The 16,120-nt window shown below is 46.0% G+C and overlaps 1 protein-coding gene across 6 annotated transcripts in view; it reads left to right on the top strand.

Moving 5' to 3' along the window:
* CSNK1G1 (casein kinase 1 gamma 1) overlaps window positions 1-16,120 on the top strand; it is a 746,303-nt gene that overhangs the window by 483,399 nt on the left and 246,784 nt on the right. For all 6 annotated transcript variants that reach the window (XM_078684993.1, XM_078684992.1, XM_078684994.1 and 3 more), the window contains one exon: window positions 11,874-11,914. In XM_078684993.1, the coding sequence (XP_078541119.1) occupies window positions 11,874-11,914 (41 nt within the window). The remainder of the gene's footprint in view (window positions 1-11,873; window positions 11,915-16,120) is intronic.

The raw sequence follows: 16,120 nt of genomic DNA, 5'->3' as shown, positions 1-16,120 counted from the left end.
TTAAATGTGCAAATTCATAGGCCGCATTACATTGCAAGCAAATTGATTACACCACAAGTCTCGCCGTGTATCGGCATAATCGTCATCTAGATAATCACCCAAGTATTAAACATATTTGGAAACAATTTACATCCAAACGTTATGGCTAGAATGACAGAACACAACTCCCGCCCCTTAGTCAAATCACATATTATGCATAAGATCATAGGGCAAATCTTGCCGTGGATCGGCAATAGCAGCCCCTTAGGACTGCTAGAATAAAGGTGTAACAACTTTTAATGCGTCAAAACTCAGAGCGATTATCGCTTGATGTGTCATCTCCAGATCTAAACCCAAAGTCTCAAAAATTCATTTAATCTCAAACACATATTTTCACTTCCTTTCATTATCAAAGTACCATGATCCATCTTATCAACCCAAGTGAGAGGCCAGTTCTTCTCCCATATTCAAACCTTTAGGGGCCCTAGTCTCTAAATCTATAATATATCGGGACTCAAGTCTCCTTAGTGCGAGCAATCTATTGCCCCCTCTTGGATTGTCTTCGACTTGATCCAGACAAAAGTACCTCAGAAGGTTCCTGTCACTATTATGTCTGATGGAAAAATGTCGGGCCACCGGATAAGAAAAGTCCTTATTAGTGATGGCCCGCATATGTTCCAGCACCCTCAACTTAACAGGATTGATGGTACTGCCTACATACCTTAACATGCAAGGGCATAATAGGCAGTAAACTGCGTGATCAGTATGGCAGGACATAAATTTACTTATCTTCCTTCCTTCTTTGCAACCCGGGACCTCATAACTCAATGTTCTTTTACTTGCTGAGCAGGCCTTGCATTTCCCGCAGGGAAAAAAACCTTTCGCATCCTTCAATGTGCCCTTCTGTTTTACAATTGGTTGTAAAAAACTATGGACTACCTGGTCACGCAGTGATCTCGCCTTTCTGTATGTTATAAGAGGGGTGTCAGGCATATCGGACCCAATAATTTGGTCTGATTTTAAAATATGCCAATGTTTGGACAGGATTGATCGTAATTTGTGGGAATCCGCAGCATAAGGTGTTATCATGCGGAATTTTCCTTCAGTGGTCCGGCTAAGTTTCTTAACAAAAAGACTGGTGCGGGGTACATCTCTGACTTAATTCAGGGTCTCTCTCAGAAGCTGGGGATTGTATCCTCTCATCACGAATCTCTCTGTACATTCCTTGGCTGCCTTCTCAAAATGTTCATTCTGACTACAATTGCGCTTGAGCCGCAAGAATTCCCCGTACGGAATGTTCTTAATAAGTTTACGGGGATGGCTGCTAGACGCGTGTAACACGCTGTTACCAGCAGTGGGTTTGCTTTACAATTGCGTGCAAATGTGTCCATTGCTGATACTCACTTCCAGGTCCAAATAGTTGACCTTTACCTTACTAATTTCACCTGTGAATCTCAGATGATATTCATAATCGTTGAGAATTTGTATGTATTGGTTAGCTTCTTCAATGGATCCGTTCCACACTAGGAACAGGTCATCAGTGTACCTGCTCCATAACACCACCTTGGTGTTCCAGGTGGAAAGCCTGGGGGCCCAGGCTACCTGCTCCTCCCACCAGCCCACGAATAAATTCGCGTAGCTGGGAGCGAAGCAGGAGCCCATGGCCGTAGCAGACAGTTGACGATACATAGTATCCTCAAAGAGAAAGATATTATTATGTAAGCAAAATGCAATTAATTCTAAAAGCATCTTATTGTGCATTGCATACTTAAGTTCTCTCTTATTGAGGAAATACTCCACCGCGTGTATGTATATGTGTATATGTATATATATATATATATATATGTGTGTGTATATATATATATATGTATATGTGTATATGTATATATATATATATATATATATATATATATGTGTGTATATATGTGTGTGTATATGTATATATGTATATGTGTATATGTATATGTGTATATGTATGTATATATGTGTATGTATGTATGTATGTGTATGTATGTATGTGTATGTATGTATGTGTATGTATATATATGTATATATGTATATATGTGTATATGTGTATATATGTGTATATATGTGTATATATGTGTATATATGTATGTATGTATGTATGTATATGTATGTATATATGTATGTATGTATGTATGTATGTATATGTATGTATATGTATATATGTAACGTAGTGTCTAAATTATGGCGGATCAAGGAAAATAATTTACATTGTAAACTAGGTTTTTTTTAACTTCAGGTTTTTATATATAATATATCGCCGTGAGTCATTCCCTCGCAAAAAACGTCCTACAGTGGAAAAGTAATGCTTCTGTGCCCCTCCACACCATGTTTTCTCACCTCGCTTTGCGGAATTTGTCAGTCCTTTAAAGGCTTATTCTTATGTGACCATTTACTCAGGGAATTGATCATCACAAACCTATTGACCTTGATATTACAATGTCTCCTTATTGTCAGTTGACAGTGTTCTCATGAGCAATTTGAGTGGCACCAGCACAGAGTTGGCTTTCTATGGAGCACTCCAGCAGAGGGTCATTGTCCCTTCCTTGTGACACCACTATGAAGTTGCTGCCCTCACCAATATTTTCTTCACCTATTGACTTGGTTTTGTAAGGGCAGGGCTGCAGGCATCTTCATCCTCTTTCTCCCTCTCCCTAAGACACCACGTTTAGGTCTGCTACATTATAGGGTGAAGCACTCCTATTCAAACAACCTAGTGACAGATCGCTAATTACTTACAATAAAAAAAGCATTGGCATAGCCAATAGGCCTCGCCTTTAGGGCCTTCTAAGTATTTAGCCATGCAACACATTATCCCGGGTGCTATATCATCTACTGTTACTTTATGATGCTGCATAAATGTGGTCGTGTAAGAAGCCTCAGAAAAATGCTTGCAGGGCTGGGGCAGAGTGCTTAGCAGAGCAATCTGCAGCTGTAACAACTTTTTCGTCACCACATCGGATTCCTAAGCAAAGTAAAAACTAGAATTAGATGTAAAAAAATTCTGGCACCCCAAAATCGTAATTATTTTTTTATAAATGCAGAATTTAGGATATATGGTTAGAAATGCCATAGAAAGATGTTAAGTATTTATAGCTCTTGAATTAGCAGGTGTTCGCGTTACACAACTCATTGGTATTTATTTTACTGACCTAATAAGAATGAAAGGCTGCATAAGCCCTGCTAGTTTTCAAGCCTGTGTCCCACAGGTGACGTACATACAAGTGCTCCAATACAATGGACAGTTCGAGACTCCTTGCTCACTGGAGGTTTTGGGTGCTCAAAGGAATTACTTGGCTCCCAAGAGAGCCCCCTTCTAAATGCACCTCTCATTACTGTTAAGTGTGCTAAATACAAGAAACTCGCAGCAAGAATACCTCATATCTTGGGTGCCACCTGATCGGTTTTCAACAGGCCTAATTTTAGTGTTACGTATTGGATTAAAACCCCCAGCATGCAGCGCACTCCTGGCTACATAACTTATTAATGCTTAATAAACGTTAGTATTTTCTTTTTTAAGAGTCTTGGTATTGGTGCTTTTAGTTTAGCACAATTTACATTTTTTTTATATTTATAACTAACAAAAAACAAGGTGCAGACGGGCAAGGGGTGGTTGGGGAGCTGACAAGAAGTCACTGAGCAATTGGAGCACACGTAGGACAAGTGGAAGGTCTCATGGAGTGAAGAGACTGGGATGGAGAGGGAAAAACTAACAAGAGTGGGAAGACTCTGGGGAGGCTGGAGAGAGTGACACTGGATCAGACAGGCCACGATGATAACAAGAGACAAACAGGCAGCCTAAATAAGGAACCGCTACATACAAGAGGGAGGCAGAGACAGCACGGACTGAGGGTTCGAAAGAATCTGGAAATCACATGCCATAGAAGACGGGCAGGGAGAGGGACGCATGCACAGAGCAAGCGCACACCGCTGCTCGTAAAAGCACGAAAGTGAAAGCTATTTATAAGAACAGATGGCCCCTGCGCGCTCCGCTGATCTGATAGACTACTAGCTGCAGATTCCTTGATGTAGAATTACCCCCAGGCGTGAGACTGGATCCGGAAAACTTTATTTGCCAGAGCATCCCTGCGCGCCGGGAGGACGGCATCACGCGACTCCGCCCAGGTGTCATCCGCGTATGTGACGTCAGCGAGGTCACAATTCTCCCCCGGGCGCGCCTACGTCAGTTTTTCCCTTTTCCGCGTGCAACGCGGATCCGGGTCGTGCTCCGGGCATGTTTAGACCTTTTCCTTCTCTATTGCGTGCATCTGTGGGAACAGTGTGCGGATGCCTTCGGGTTTTAAGACATGTTCGTCGTGTGGATGCCTTATGTCGCCGACGGACCTTCACCTCATTAGCATTTGGCGTTTGGGGGAAGATCATGGCTCCACTGATTGCGAGGCGTATCAACAGTTGAAGCGCCTCAGGGGTCGGCGGACCGCCCTTGTCCCGTTGTGGGTCGAGGCTGGCAGGAACCCCCTCGTCCCCCTCCGGGCCCCTCTCGTCCATCCACGCAGGTGGCTTCCTCGTCGGAGGTCGAGTCGGCCTTGGCGGCGCCACATGGGTCGGCGGACCCACCGTGTCCCATTATGGGTTGAGGCTGGCTTGGGGCTCCTTGTCACCCCATGGGTCCATCTCGTCCCTCCACGCAGGCGGCTGCCTCGTCGGAGGTAGTCGGCGCCGTCCCTTAGCCACCTTGGCTCTGGCCCAGCCCCAGTCTCCTGCGGTGTGTTGTGTGGAGGCAGCCTGTCCGGCGTCTCCTTTGGTGCCGGACGATGATGACTTCCTGCTGCGGACTCTACGGCGCCGGACAGGCGTCTGGTCGCGGACTCATCTTCGGATGCCCCCTCTTCTCCGGAGGCTGGGCGCCTCCTGGCCGCTGAGTCGTGGCTTTTTCAACGACGTCATCAAATGATGGCTCCTCACCGTTGCCGCGGTTTTCACTGAAGGAGCCACAGGTCCCCCACTCCTCGGTTCCTCTTTCTCCTTTCCGAACCTGGCCTTTGCCCGCTCCGGTTGGCTTCGGGGAGGGACGCCTTCGCTTACAGCCGTCTCCCACGGAGGAGCTGCTTTCCCCACCGCGGGGCCCTACGGAGGCGGGTGCGGCCTTCACTCGTGCTGTGTCCACGGCTGTGGGTATTTTGCATATGGGTGATCCAGTTGCCCATTTCCTTGCGGATCATCTACTGGAAGTTCTCCACCAGGGTTCTGGTGGGAGGGAGCTGCTGCTTCCCTTTGAGGGTTTGCTCCTTTCTTCCCTGATGGGGACTTGGGGGCGTTCCACCACGGAGGACCCGGTACCCCAACACCTTCTGCACCTGCACCTTCCTGCAGCGCGTGACCTGGCGTGTCTTTCCCTCCACCCCTCTGCCTCAAGCCCTCTTTTGCGGACTGCCTTTTCCTCCCTGCTGCCGCTGTTGTCTCCACCATCACGGGAGGCCCACTGGCTAGATTCTTGGAGGTGCAACATGTTCACTTCGACCAGTGCACCTCTGCGGGCCCTTAACACTGTCACCATGCTTTGGTTGGCCGGTAGCTGGCAGCGGTTATTCTTCGCTCCACTCTGAACATATCGGAGGTGCTTGGTTGTGCCATGGCTTCTTTGGTTGCCCTTCTCCGCCATGCTTGGCTTGTGGAAAGTGTGTTCCCGGAGAACGTTAGGTAACGGCTAGTTGACCTTCCCTGCGATGGCACTCTTTTGTTCCATGCCCTGGCAGACTCAGCCATCCGGAGGTTCTTGGCAGGGCTTCGGCTGTTGTCTCCTCCTCCTACTCCTACTCCCCCTCCTCCTCCTTCTCCTCCTCCTTCTCCTCCTCCTACTCCTTCTCCTCCTCCTACTCCTACTCCTACTCCTACTCATCCTCCTACTCCTACTCCTCCTACTCATCCTCCTACTCCTCATCCTCATCCTCCTCATCCTCCTCCTCCTCATCATACTCATCCTCCTCCTCCTCCTCCTCATCCTCCTCCTCCTCCTCATCCTCATCCTCCTCCTCCTCATCCTCATCCTCCTCCTCATCCTCATCCTCCTCCTCCTCATCCTCATCCTCCTCCTCCTCATCCTCCTCATCCTCCTCCTCCTCCTCATCCTCCTCCTCCTCCTCATCCTCCTCCTCCTCATCCTCCTCCTCCTCCTCATCCTCCTACTCCTCCTCATCCTCCTCATCCTCCTCCTCATCCTCCTCATCCTCCTCCTCATCCTCCTCATCCTCCTCATCCTCCTCATCCTCCTCATCCTCCTCCGTGACCGGTACGTTGATCTAGTTCTTGGAAATGCACCTCCTTTTGGGCGAGTCATCCTCGTTGTTGTTTTTCTGTGTGCTTCATGGCCACTCGAGTCCTCCTTGTTGAGACTGTGGTTCTGTTGGCTGCTGGACGACCCTTCTTGACTGTGTGTTTTTACTTTAGGTTATCTGCACCAGGTTGGCCATGAGATTAGGCCTCCTGTTTTTCTCTTGGGCTGCTTGACAAGCCTTCTGCGGAGGTTTCTTTCCCTGCGGAGGTTTCTGTTGTCCTCTGCTGCGGAAGTTTCTTCCAAAGAGGGTTCCCATGTCTTGGGACTTAACATACCCTATGTGAGGTAGTGGTAGCTGTTACATAGCTTGTGCTGTGCTGGGGAGTTGTGGTCGCCTTCGGGCTTCTGCTCTCCATGGCTTTTATGTACGTTGCAGGTGCACTTACCTTTTGCTGGATTGGAATGCCTTGGTGGTGCCCCGGGGTGTCCTTCTCCGGGGTCGCTCGGCTGTTCGCCAGGTCTGCCTGCGGCCTGGCGTTGTGACTCTGGATCTGCCTCTTTGGGTCGTGCGTGAGGACCCCTTGCTTAGGTGTGTCCGGGCTCTTCTTTGCTTTCATGTTCTCTGTCCTGGGGCTGAGATGGTTTTGTTTGCCTCCTTCTTTTAGGCGCAGCCTGCCCGGTCTTCCTGGGGGCCCCGGGCTTTTCTTCCTGCTTCCGACTGCTTTATTGCTGTCAGCGCCGTTCTGTCTGGTCTATTGGCTTCCGACTGTGGTGGACTGGCCTTCTTTTCCCTAGTCTCCTTGGGCCCTCTAGGTTGTTTTTCTTCCTCTTCCTTGCTTTGACATTGGATGGAGGTTCTGTTGCCTTGTAGGGGCGTGGGTTACTTCGGCCTCCCTGGCCTTGCCCTTGGTTCTTTTGAGTGTGCACGGGCTTCCTCTTTCTTATTTTCTTTTTCCCACACTGCCCTTGGGGTCGGTGGTGTTCTGCTTGTGGGAGTTCCCCTTGCCTGGGGGGCGAGGCTCCTCGCCCTATCCGTTGGACTAGTCCTCTGTGGGACCCTCTGTTATGTCCAGGCTGGTGGGGTCCTTTCGCAGACCCTCCTTCCCCGTGGGTATGGCTAGGGTATCTATTCTACGATAAGGATTCTGGGGCTAGTAGTCTCTATCAGATGTATGAGTTGCTTACCTTCGGTAATGATGTATCTGGTAGAGACGATTCTAGCCGCAGATTCCTTCACGGCCCGCCCTTCCTCCCCGTTCTGCGAGGACCTTTGGCTTCTGCAATCGCCTTCCGGTGGGTGGCAATGTCTTCTGTGAGTGCATTCTTTCGTTCTTTTGACAACAGGATTTGTCTTGTTTCTTGTTCCTTTCCTCCTCTTTGGCACTTTGGATGATGGGTCTATAGGTACTCCTGTGCCCCTCTGCTCTGGTTGCTCCAGGGTTGAGGCTTGCCTTTACTCTCGTCCCTCCCCTCCCTCCCTCTTGTTGTTAAGGGTCCTGGCCCCTCTTCTAACCTCTGGGTTGTGGTCATTTGGCCATGCCTTGCCCTTGCTCCTTTCGTTGTTCTCGGCTGCTACATGTTGTCATGTAATTTTGCATATGTTCCTTGCCTCGGGAGGGGGGGGAGGGTGTCGAGGGGGGGCGAACTGTTTAAGTGTTGGCACTGCTCCTTATGGTGGTGTTCGTCGCCATACTATTTTTTTCCACCTTTTCTGCTTTTTCGCACACTGTTCCCTTGCTCACACAGTTTGTCTGACGGCTCCGCGTTGTGGCGATTAAAAGTTCCCCGAAGAAAACGGACGAAGGCGCGCCGGGGTGGGACTTATTGTGACCTCGCTGACGTCACGTACGTGGTCGACGTCTGGGCGGAGTCGCGAGATGCCGTCCTCCCCGGCCCGCAGGGATGCTGTGGCAAAAAAAACATTTCCGGATCCAGTCTCACGCCTGGGGGTAATTCCATGTTAAGGAATCTGCGGCTGGAATCGTCTCTACTAGATAAAAGTAAAGTCCACATTTGTAAAGTGCACAATCACCCGTAAGGGTCTCTAGGCACTGGGGGCCGTCGGGAAGATTAAGCGAGCTATTGCCCAGAGTCACATGGTGCTGGGCTAACCTGCCGCCGGAGCCGGGGATCGAACCGTGGTCCCCAGATTCCAGCGTCAGTCGCCCTGGCCGCGGCGCCACATACATCGTTACCGGAGGTAAGTAACTCCCGCAAGGTAGATGCCGCCACATGCAGGAGTGTGTGGAAAAGAGCACCCCAATTTCTAAAGGGCATCTCGCTGCGCTAGGCTCGACCTAAAAAATGAAGGTGTATAGTCTGTTATTTCATTGTCTTGTCACTGGTTCACTGCAAGGAATCACACCAACCACATCAAACCTCGGTTTTCCAGCTCGCCTTCTTTATAAATGTTTAACAAAACATCTGTGAAAACAAGTGAGCCCCGCCAGCACTTTATGTTCCTCACTGGAAAATCATCAATGAGATATGATTCCATCAAAAGGAATGAATTCACTGTTCAGTTCCACTATCTTTAAATAATTTTTTTGTTGCGTTTTATATAGTGCGAACTAGACTCAAGACATCGGGTATCGTAGCGATTTACAAGAACTCAGTTTCGTTACAGATGGACGCAAGTATTGCTGCTTACTTGATTTGTCAAAATCCAATCTGTTCATTCATAATTTGTTCTTAAGTCACTGAAGTACATACCATAATATATAGTGTCTGATTAATTTCTGTGCCTCAAGTTGATACACAGAATAGACGAGTTGATACATTTCTGTGTCTAAAACTACATTTTAGATGCTTGTGTTGGGAGGAAGAGATGTTGTTTTGTTTTCGCACATGCCTTGTTCCTAGCAGCCTGGGTGTATCGGCTATGCGTGGGTGGTAGCACAGTCCATTGTTAAGTTCTGTACATTGAAAGTGTTTTGCATGGCATTTTTTGCCTGCTGATTATTTCTAATAAAAGAAACTATAACTTGTTGAAACCTGCGTGTTTATTTCTTTCCTATACTGTGAACAGAAAGGCAAAATATGTGTGGGTGAAAATGAAATGGGGTTTGATTAATAATTGATCAGTATGAAAAATGTTATCTTTTCTGTTTCATGAGTGGGTAGTATAGACAATGGTGTAGCATTCATTTTGTTAACAAGCATTTACTAAACTTTGACCTATTGACGTAAATGACCATGCCTTTTATTAAGTTATGTGCACTTTGTTCTTCTAGTCATTGCTTGCAGGTTTTCAAAACACATAAAAAGCATTGTCACTTACAATGTCAATAGCTCAAAATCTCTATTGCATTTTAAATGCTTGTTAACAGATGCTGCTTGGGAGTAGACCTCGGATCGCGCAGGCAGGACAGTCCGGTATTCCCAGTGCTGGCAGATGTGGTGAATAGAGATGTGAGCAATTGGAATAAAAATACAGGTCTGCTGCAGGTTTCACGTTTTAGGGAGTCTTCAAGTGCGACGGTCTGTACATTGATGACGAGTAGCACAAGGAAGGGTTAGCAGCCCTGGCGAGTGTGGCGGATAGTCTCTGGATAAAATGTCTAACTGCAGAAAGAGTAGAGTTCCGTCCTTGCTGTTGCCTTAAGACCATATTGTGTAAGCTTTGAAAAATCGCTTACTATTCGTGTCCATCGGAAGGGCCTAGAAGCCAGCTTCCAGTTTTATGCGCTGCATGGAAGGGTGTCTAAGCAGATTTGTAGTGCTCCTAGATGTCGGGGAGTTACAAGATGCCAGCGTGTGACGTACGCCCCTGAGGGTGGCGCCCTAGCCAAGGTGCTTCTGACTAACGATTGTTCTCTTGGTATGCAATTAAGATTCCGAAAAGAACATATAAGATACGGAATCAGAAGTGGGGGCCTGCCCCCGCACCCGTTCGTCCTAGTCTTAAAAGTTGTGCTCACTACAGAACAAGGAGAATGGGCATTTGACTTCTGCATACATGATTTACATAATTTTAGCCCATGTTTCAGATATGTACGCAACACATTGTCATTGTAGCAGACACCCAAATGCAGCGATGTGTATCTGTTGCAGCAAAGAGGCCAAACTCTGAATGGGCAAGGAAAACAGAGTGGATGAACTGATCCTGCCCATGTAATGCCTGTAACTGTTTGGTTAGTCACACAACTGTCAGTGGTGTAAACGTAAGTGGCCCTCTCCACTACAAACTTGGGCCCGTATTTTCTAAATGTTTAACTGGAGCATTAATTAGAAGCGCTGTGAGACAATGCAATAGGTCTCGCGCTGTGCTCCTTATTAAAGTTTGCAGAAAACAAAATGCAGATTAGGTTAGCAAGTGAGCGGACGTCCTTACAAGCTGGCACCCCGGTGCGTGCTGTGTCCCTTAATGAAGTAAATAGTTCTCGGAATTGGTAATGAATGCTCAGAGTTAGGACACAGTACAAGATCGAGTCCTCATGGGCGGTACCAAATGGAGACAGGGCGGTAACAAGGAGGGACTAACAAGCCTCATAATGAATTGGAAGCCAGCATTTACCAAGGACAACGACACCAGCCAATGAAAAGTATGGGCAGGGAGTGGGCGAGCAGTGCAAGTGCGCTGCCGCTAGGCTCAAACTAAAAAGCTTTTTGTGGCCACTTGATTGACTTTGTTTTGACATCATGGAATGTTCAAGTCGCACTAGAGGTCATTGATGAATTTGTGAATATCCTTAATCTGGAGATTTTTTTAATCCCGCAGACCTTGTATCAAGTACTACGCTGTGAGGTTTCATTTGGTAACCCAGTTATTTACTTTACAGAATTATCTACCGGCTGCGTTGAGATCGTGGAAGCTAGAGTCATTTAGTTTTGCGGCATTTGTTAGTTTGTTTTATTTCATCCTCATGTTAAAGTGCCAGGACCCGTGCACAGAATCTGCTTCATCAGACATGTTGTAACATTACTCTACTACTTCACGTTCATAGTACCCGCTATCACGAAATGAACTTTCTTTCTGTTATGCTTATATTTTGCATTAAGCTTTCACGTGTACTTGCAATTCACTGGAGTTTTCATTCACTTGTGCTTCAGCAAGGTTTCATTCACTCGTGATTAGGGTACACTGTAAAACGTAAATTTACTTGTTGTTAAGGTTTACAAAATGTAGCTTTTGTTCTGTATTGCCTAGCGCTCACATAATGATCTTCAATGTAATATAGTATTTAGTGTTATCTCAATGCCCTTTTATTTACTTGTCCTCTGAATCCACAGGATGAGCCGTTATTTTCTTGTACTTTGCATGCACAAGCGATTCTTTTGTTTACTTGTACTTTGCATTCATGAGTTGAGCTTTCATTCGTTAGACTTCACACAATAACTTTTTTGTTTGTTTTTACTTGTGCTTAGTATTATATTGAGTTTGCTTTTGCTTCTTTTTCACATGACATTTCATTCAATTGTGCTTAGGATTCACGCTTTCACTCACTTGTCCTTACGGTTTATAGAATGAGCATCAGTCACTTGTGCTTAGGGTTTAACCAATAAGCTCATGTTCACATTTTATTAGACTTGAAAGTTTTCTTTCCCATCTGCTTCATGTAAGTGATAAATGCAGTTTGTCTTCTGTAGAAGGCAGACACTATTATACTAAGTCTTTCCTTTTATCTTTCCTCAGGTAAAAACCTTTACACCAATGAATATGTTGCGATCAAACTGGTAAGGCTTTCCTTTAACTGCTTTTTGTAAACCTACTGTTGATGTAATCCTGCTGTGGAAGTTAGCAGTTAGTTTAACGTGAAGAACACGTGTCGGCCATTGTATAAGTTTGTTGATAATTTATGACTTATTTTTCCAAAAGAAATAATGAAAATTAGCCAAGATCAGGGTACTGGTAGCTGTTTTTTGCTTTGACACGGCATGTCCTTAGTATAGATTACTCTCTGATTCCGGTCACCCAACTGACCACCACCTTACTGACCTTAGGCTAGCCTGTCTTGTCCCCTGAATTGTATCGGCCAGTTCACTTTTAATTAGCTCAGTTATCCAGTATTAGATCTTTCAAAGATTCACATGCTTGAATCATCCCCGCCGTCAAGGTGGGAGTCTCACAGTCAGAACATATATATATCATAGCAGTAATACATAGCATAATATGCAACAATGGCACTGCAGTAGCCCATCCATGTCCTTTTGTAAAAAAGAACCAAAGTTGAAGCACAGCCCGTCAGGCACTAGCACCCTCTAGAGAACTCCACAGAGAAGCAAGTCTCTCAGATTTTCTACCGCACATTGTTGTGACAGGGAGTCTCCCTGAGCTCTGCTCAGTTTTTTCTCTTCATTTACATTTTCTGTGAGTATATGATGTCTGATTCTTCTAAGAAAAGGACTTTTCAGACCTTGTGGGTCATGTGGGAAGAAAAAGCTACATTTTGAAGATCCCCACAAGGAATGTATTTATTGCCTGTACACTCTTCACAAGTTAAAGAACTGTAGAATCTGCAGGACTTTTTCCTCCAAGACCGTAAAAGATAGGGAAGGCAGATTGCTTATCAGGTTTTAAAGGCGGAAATCCAAAACCTCTGTGGTATCTGATGAAGAATGCAGTGTTAGTTCCCAGTTGTCAGTTCCCAGTTGTAAGAAATGGGACAAATCTGAGTAATCCTCTGAGGGGCGCAAGAAATCTTCTAAAAAAGACCCATCATGAGTCTGAACATACAGCCTCTAAAAAAGGTAAGCTTCCATCCCCTTCTGAGGAGAAATCTGTGTTAAAAATGGCTAAAAAACAGCCTCCAAGTCTGCCTGCAAACAGCCCAAGACTCAGTATGTCAAGACCCCTTTGCCGTCGAAAAAGAGACGAAACCGCAGTTGGATTTGGCACCTCCGCATTCCTAGTCAGTGCTTGCATCGTCAACGGAAGTTACGACGAAGACTGTGCCATCGTCAACGATAACCACTTCGCAGTTGGTGCCTACACCGTCGACGAGGCCTATAGCGATGGCATTCTTGCCCCTGTCGAAGACTACACTTGACTGCATAGACTATGACTACACCGTCGTTGACAACAGTTATTTCAGCATTGACAGTGACCGTTTAACCGTCAACGCCACAACAAAGAAGGCCCTCTGCATTGCAATTCACTCCAATTTTATCATCCAGGTTCTCGTCGACAAGAGTTTTTTTTACCAGGACCCTTTATTCATCACTCCTTTGCCTCCTAGTCAGTTTTTGGAGAAATCAAGATGATGGGTGGTACAGTGCAGCCCCTCTCAACTTCATGTGATCTTTCAGGAAGAGGAGGATGAAGATGAATTTTATCAGACACATTATCATCAACCCATGGAGGGGTCACAGGTTTTGATGCCTCGCCAGAAGCCTACGATCCAAATGCCAATGGCTTTAGTACAGGATTTAACAGCTATGTAGGATTTAATAGCTATGCTGCAGGACTATCACACTCACTTCCCTGCAGCAGCAGTGTCTGTTGAAAAACAAATTGTCCTCCGCCCGCTTTGGACTCAGCAGCAATTTACCCATGATGGAGGCTCAAGTTTCTGTTCCTGTACGACAAGACCAGATGCTACAGGATGATGCCGATGTTACTGAGGGAGGTAAAACTACTAAGACGCCTACCACTGTAGATGAGTGGGAAGATTACCTAATTCCTACACCTTCTCCACTGGCCCCTCAATTGATTCTCCTCCTGAGGATATTGGGGGCTTCCATGCTATAATGTAGAGCGCAACTCGTTTCCACCTACCTATGCCTGTTAAGCAGTCTGATTGCTTCTTATATGATTTTAAGGATCAGAACAGAAAATCTGTCAGCGCAATTTCCATCATAGATCATATTTGGGAAGAAGTCATTAAAATTATGAAACATCCTTATTCAGTGCCAGCAATCCTTCCCAGAATTGATAAGAAGTACAAGTCCCCTGACAATGCACCTGCATGCCTTGTGGGACAGCCTAGGCCGGATTCTGTAATTTCCCAGGCTGCGCAGCGAAGATCGCAGAATTCTTCTGTACCCATTTCTGCTCCACCCGATAGGGATGGAAGGCGCTTGGAGAATATTGGGAAGAGATTCACCACTATGGCTGGCGTGTCCGTGCCTGCCGCAAATTTACTAGCAATTCTAGGGAGATAAAACCACCAAATGTGGTCGGATGTTGCGCCATACTTTTTTTTTTTTTTTTTTTGCCGGATTATAAAAAAGCAGGAAGCAAGAAAGATTTAGCTTGAAGGAGAAAGGTCAGCATCGGAAATTATAGATGTATCCATGGACTTGGCTTCTCTAGGTTTTAGACTACTAGCTGGAGCAGAAGTTCTCCATCGCCAAGGATGGCCTATGTCTACTACCTTTCGTCCAGAGGTGCAAAGTAAAATCTTAAACATGCCATTTGAAGGGGATGCACTGTTTGGGAAAAAAACATTGATGATGCCTTAAAGGAAATAAAGAAAGATACTGATACAACTAAGGCATTGGGAACACTCCAGTATAGGAAGACACGTTTTCGAGGGGCCCTTGGCAAAGGGTCATATTCCTTTCGAGAGGGCTATCAGAAATACCAGCCACAAACATACCAATATAGATATGCCTATCAACATTATTCATATCGAGCCCCTCCTGCTGCCGCTTACTCCAGACAACAAAACAGAAGAAAGCAACCTACTCAGAGCAGAGACAATGCTAGAAAGCAGTGATGACTCCCCAGCACCTGCTACGATTCGGCTACACTCCAACCCCAATGCTGCAAAGATTTCTCTACATTTCAACTAATGGAGCAAAATCACTTTGGACAAATGGGTCCTGGTCATCGTAAAGTATGGTCAGACTCTAGAATTCTTGAAGGTCCCACCGTCTCATCCACCTCTGAAGAGGCTCCCACCTCGCTCCAGAAAGGGGCTGTAGAAATAGTGCCTCATTCTCAAGTAGGGGAAGGTTTTTATTCCAGTCTCTTTCTGATAAAGGCGAGAGAATGGAGGCCAATTCTGGATCTCAGAAAGTTAAATATCTGCAGAATAATTCTTTCTGCATGGTCACCTTCCAGGAAGTACTTCAACTTCTCAATCATGCGGATTTTATGGCAACTCTAGATTTGCAGGATGCTTAATTCCATTTCCCTATTCATCCCAAACATTGAAAAGTTCTCCATTTCATGTGGCAGGTGCTCACTTTCAGTTCGGAGTCCTCTCTTTTGGTCTGCGGTCAGCCCCGAGAGGATTCACCCTGTGTCTGGCTCCAATTGCTGCTCATATCAGGCTTCAGGGCCTACAGCTGTTTCCTTACCTAGACGATTGATTAGTGAAAGCACTGTCTTTTCAACAGGCCTCAAAAGCAACTTCAATCTGCCTACAAATGTTTCATTCCCTGAGGCTAACTCTCAATTTTCAGAAGTCAGTTTTGCAGCAGTCTCAAAAGATGCTTTTTCTGGAAGCATTCCTAGACACTATCCAAGACTAGGCATACTTGTCTGGAGAAAGGCAAACGCACCTTACTTCTCTAGTGACAAAGCGAAGGGGGGAAAAAGGTCCCTTCTGTGAGGCTCATAAAATCTCTGCTGGGCATGATGTCCTCTGCCATTTTGATGGTACCTTGCACTCATCTCAGAATGAGACCACTACAGGAGGAACTAGACAATTAATGGCTTCAGGTGACCGGATTGTTCGACCTGGTGCGAATAACTCCAGTCATGAAGACCGCTCTGCTTTGGTGACAGAACTCCAGGAATCTCTAACTTTCCTTTCTCCTATGCCGGATTTCGTTCTCACTGCAGATGCTCACTTAGTTCGAAGACTTAGGCCTGCTGCAAGACTGTAGAGACAATCTTTCTAAAGCAAGGGCACCTTCCACTGTTTAAATGTACAGTCTCAAATGGAAACCTTTCTGTTCATGGTGCCTCCGTAACAGGGTGCTTCCACTTGA

The sequence above is a fragment of the Lissotriton helveticus genome, chromosome 3_2 (assembly GCF_964261635.1).
Source record: "Lissotriton helveticus chromosome 3_2, aLisHel1.1, whole genome shotgun sequence".
NCBI lineage: Eukaryota > Metazoa > Chordata > Amphibia > Caudata > Salamandridae > Lissotriton > Lissotriton helveticus.
Note: the sequence above shows the minus strand (reverse complement) of the source record. Positions and strands in the feature narration are given on the sequence as shown.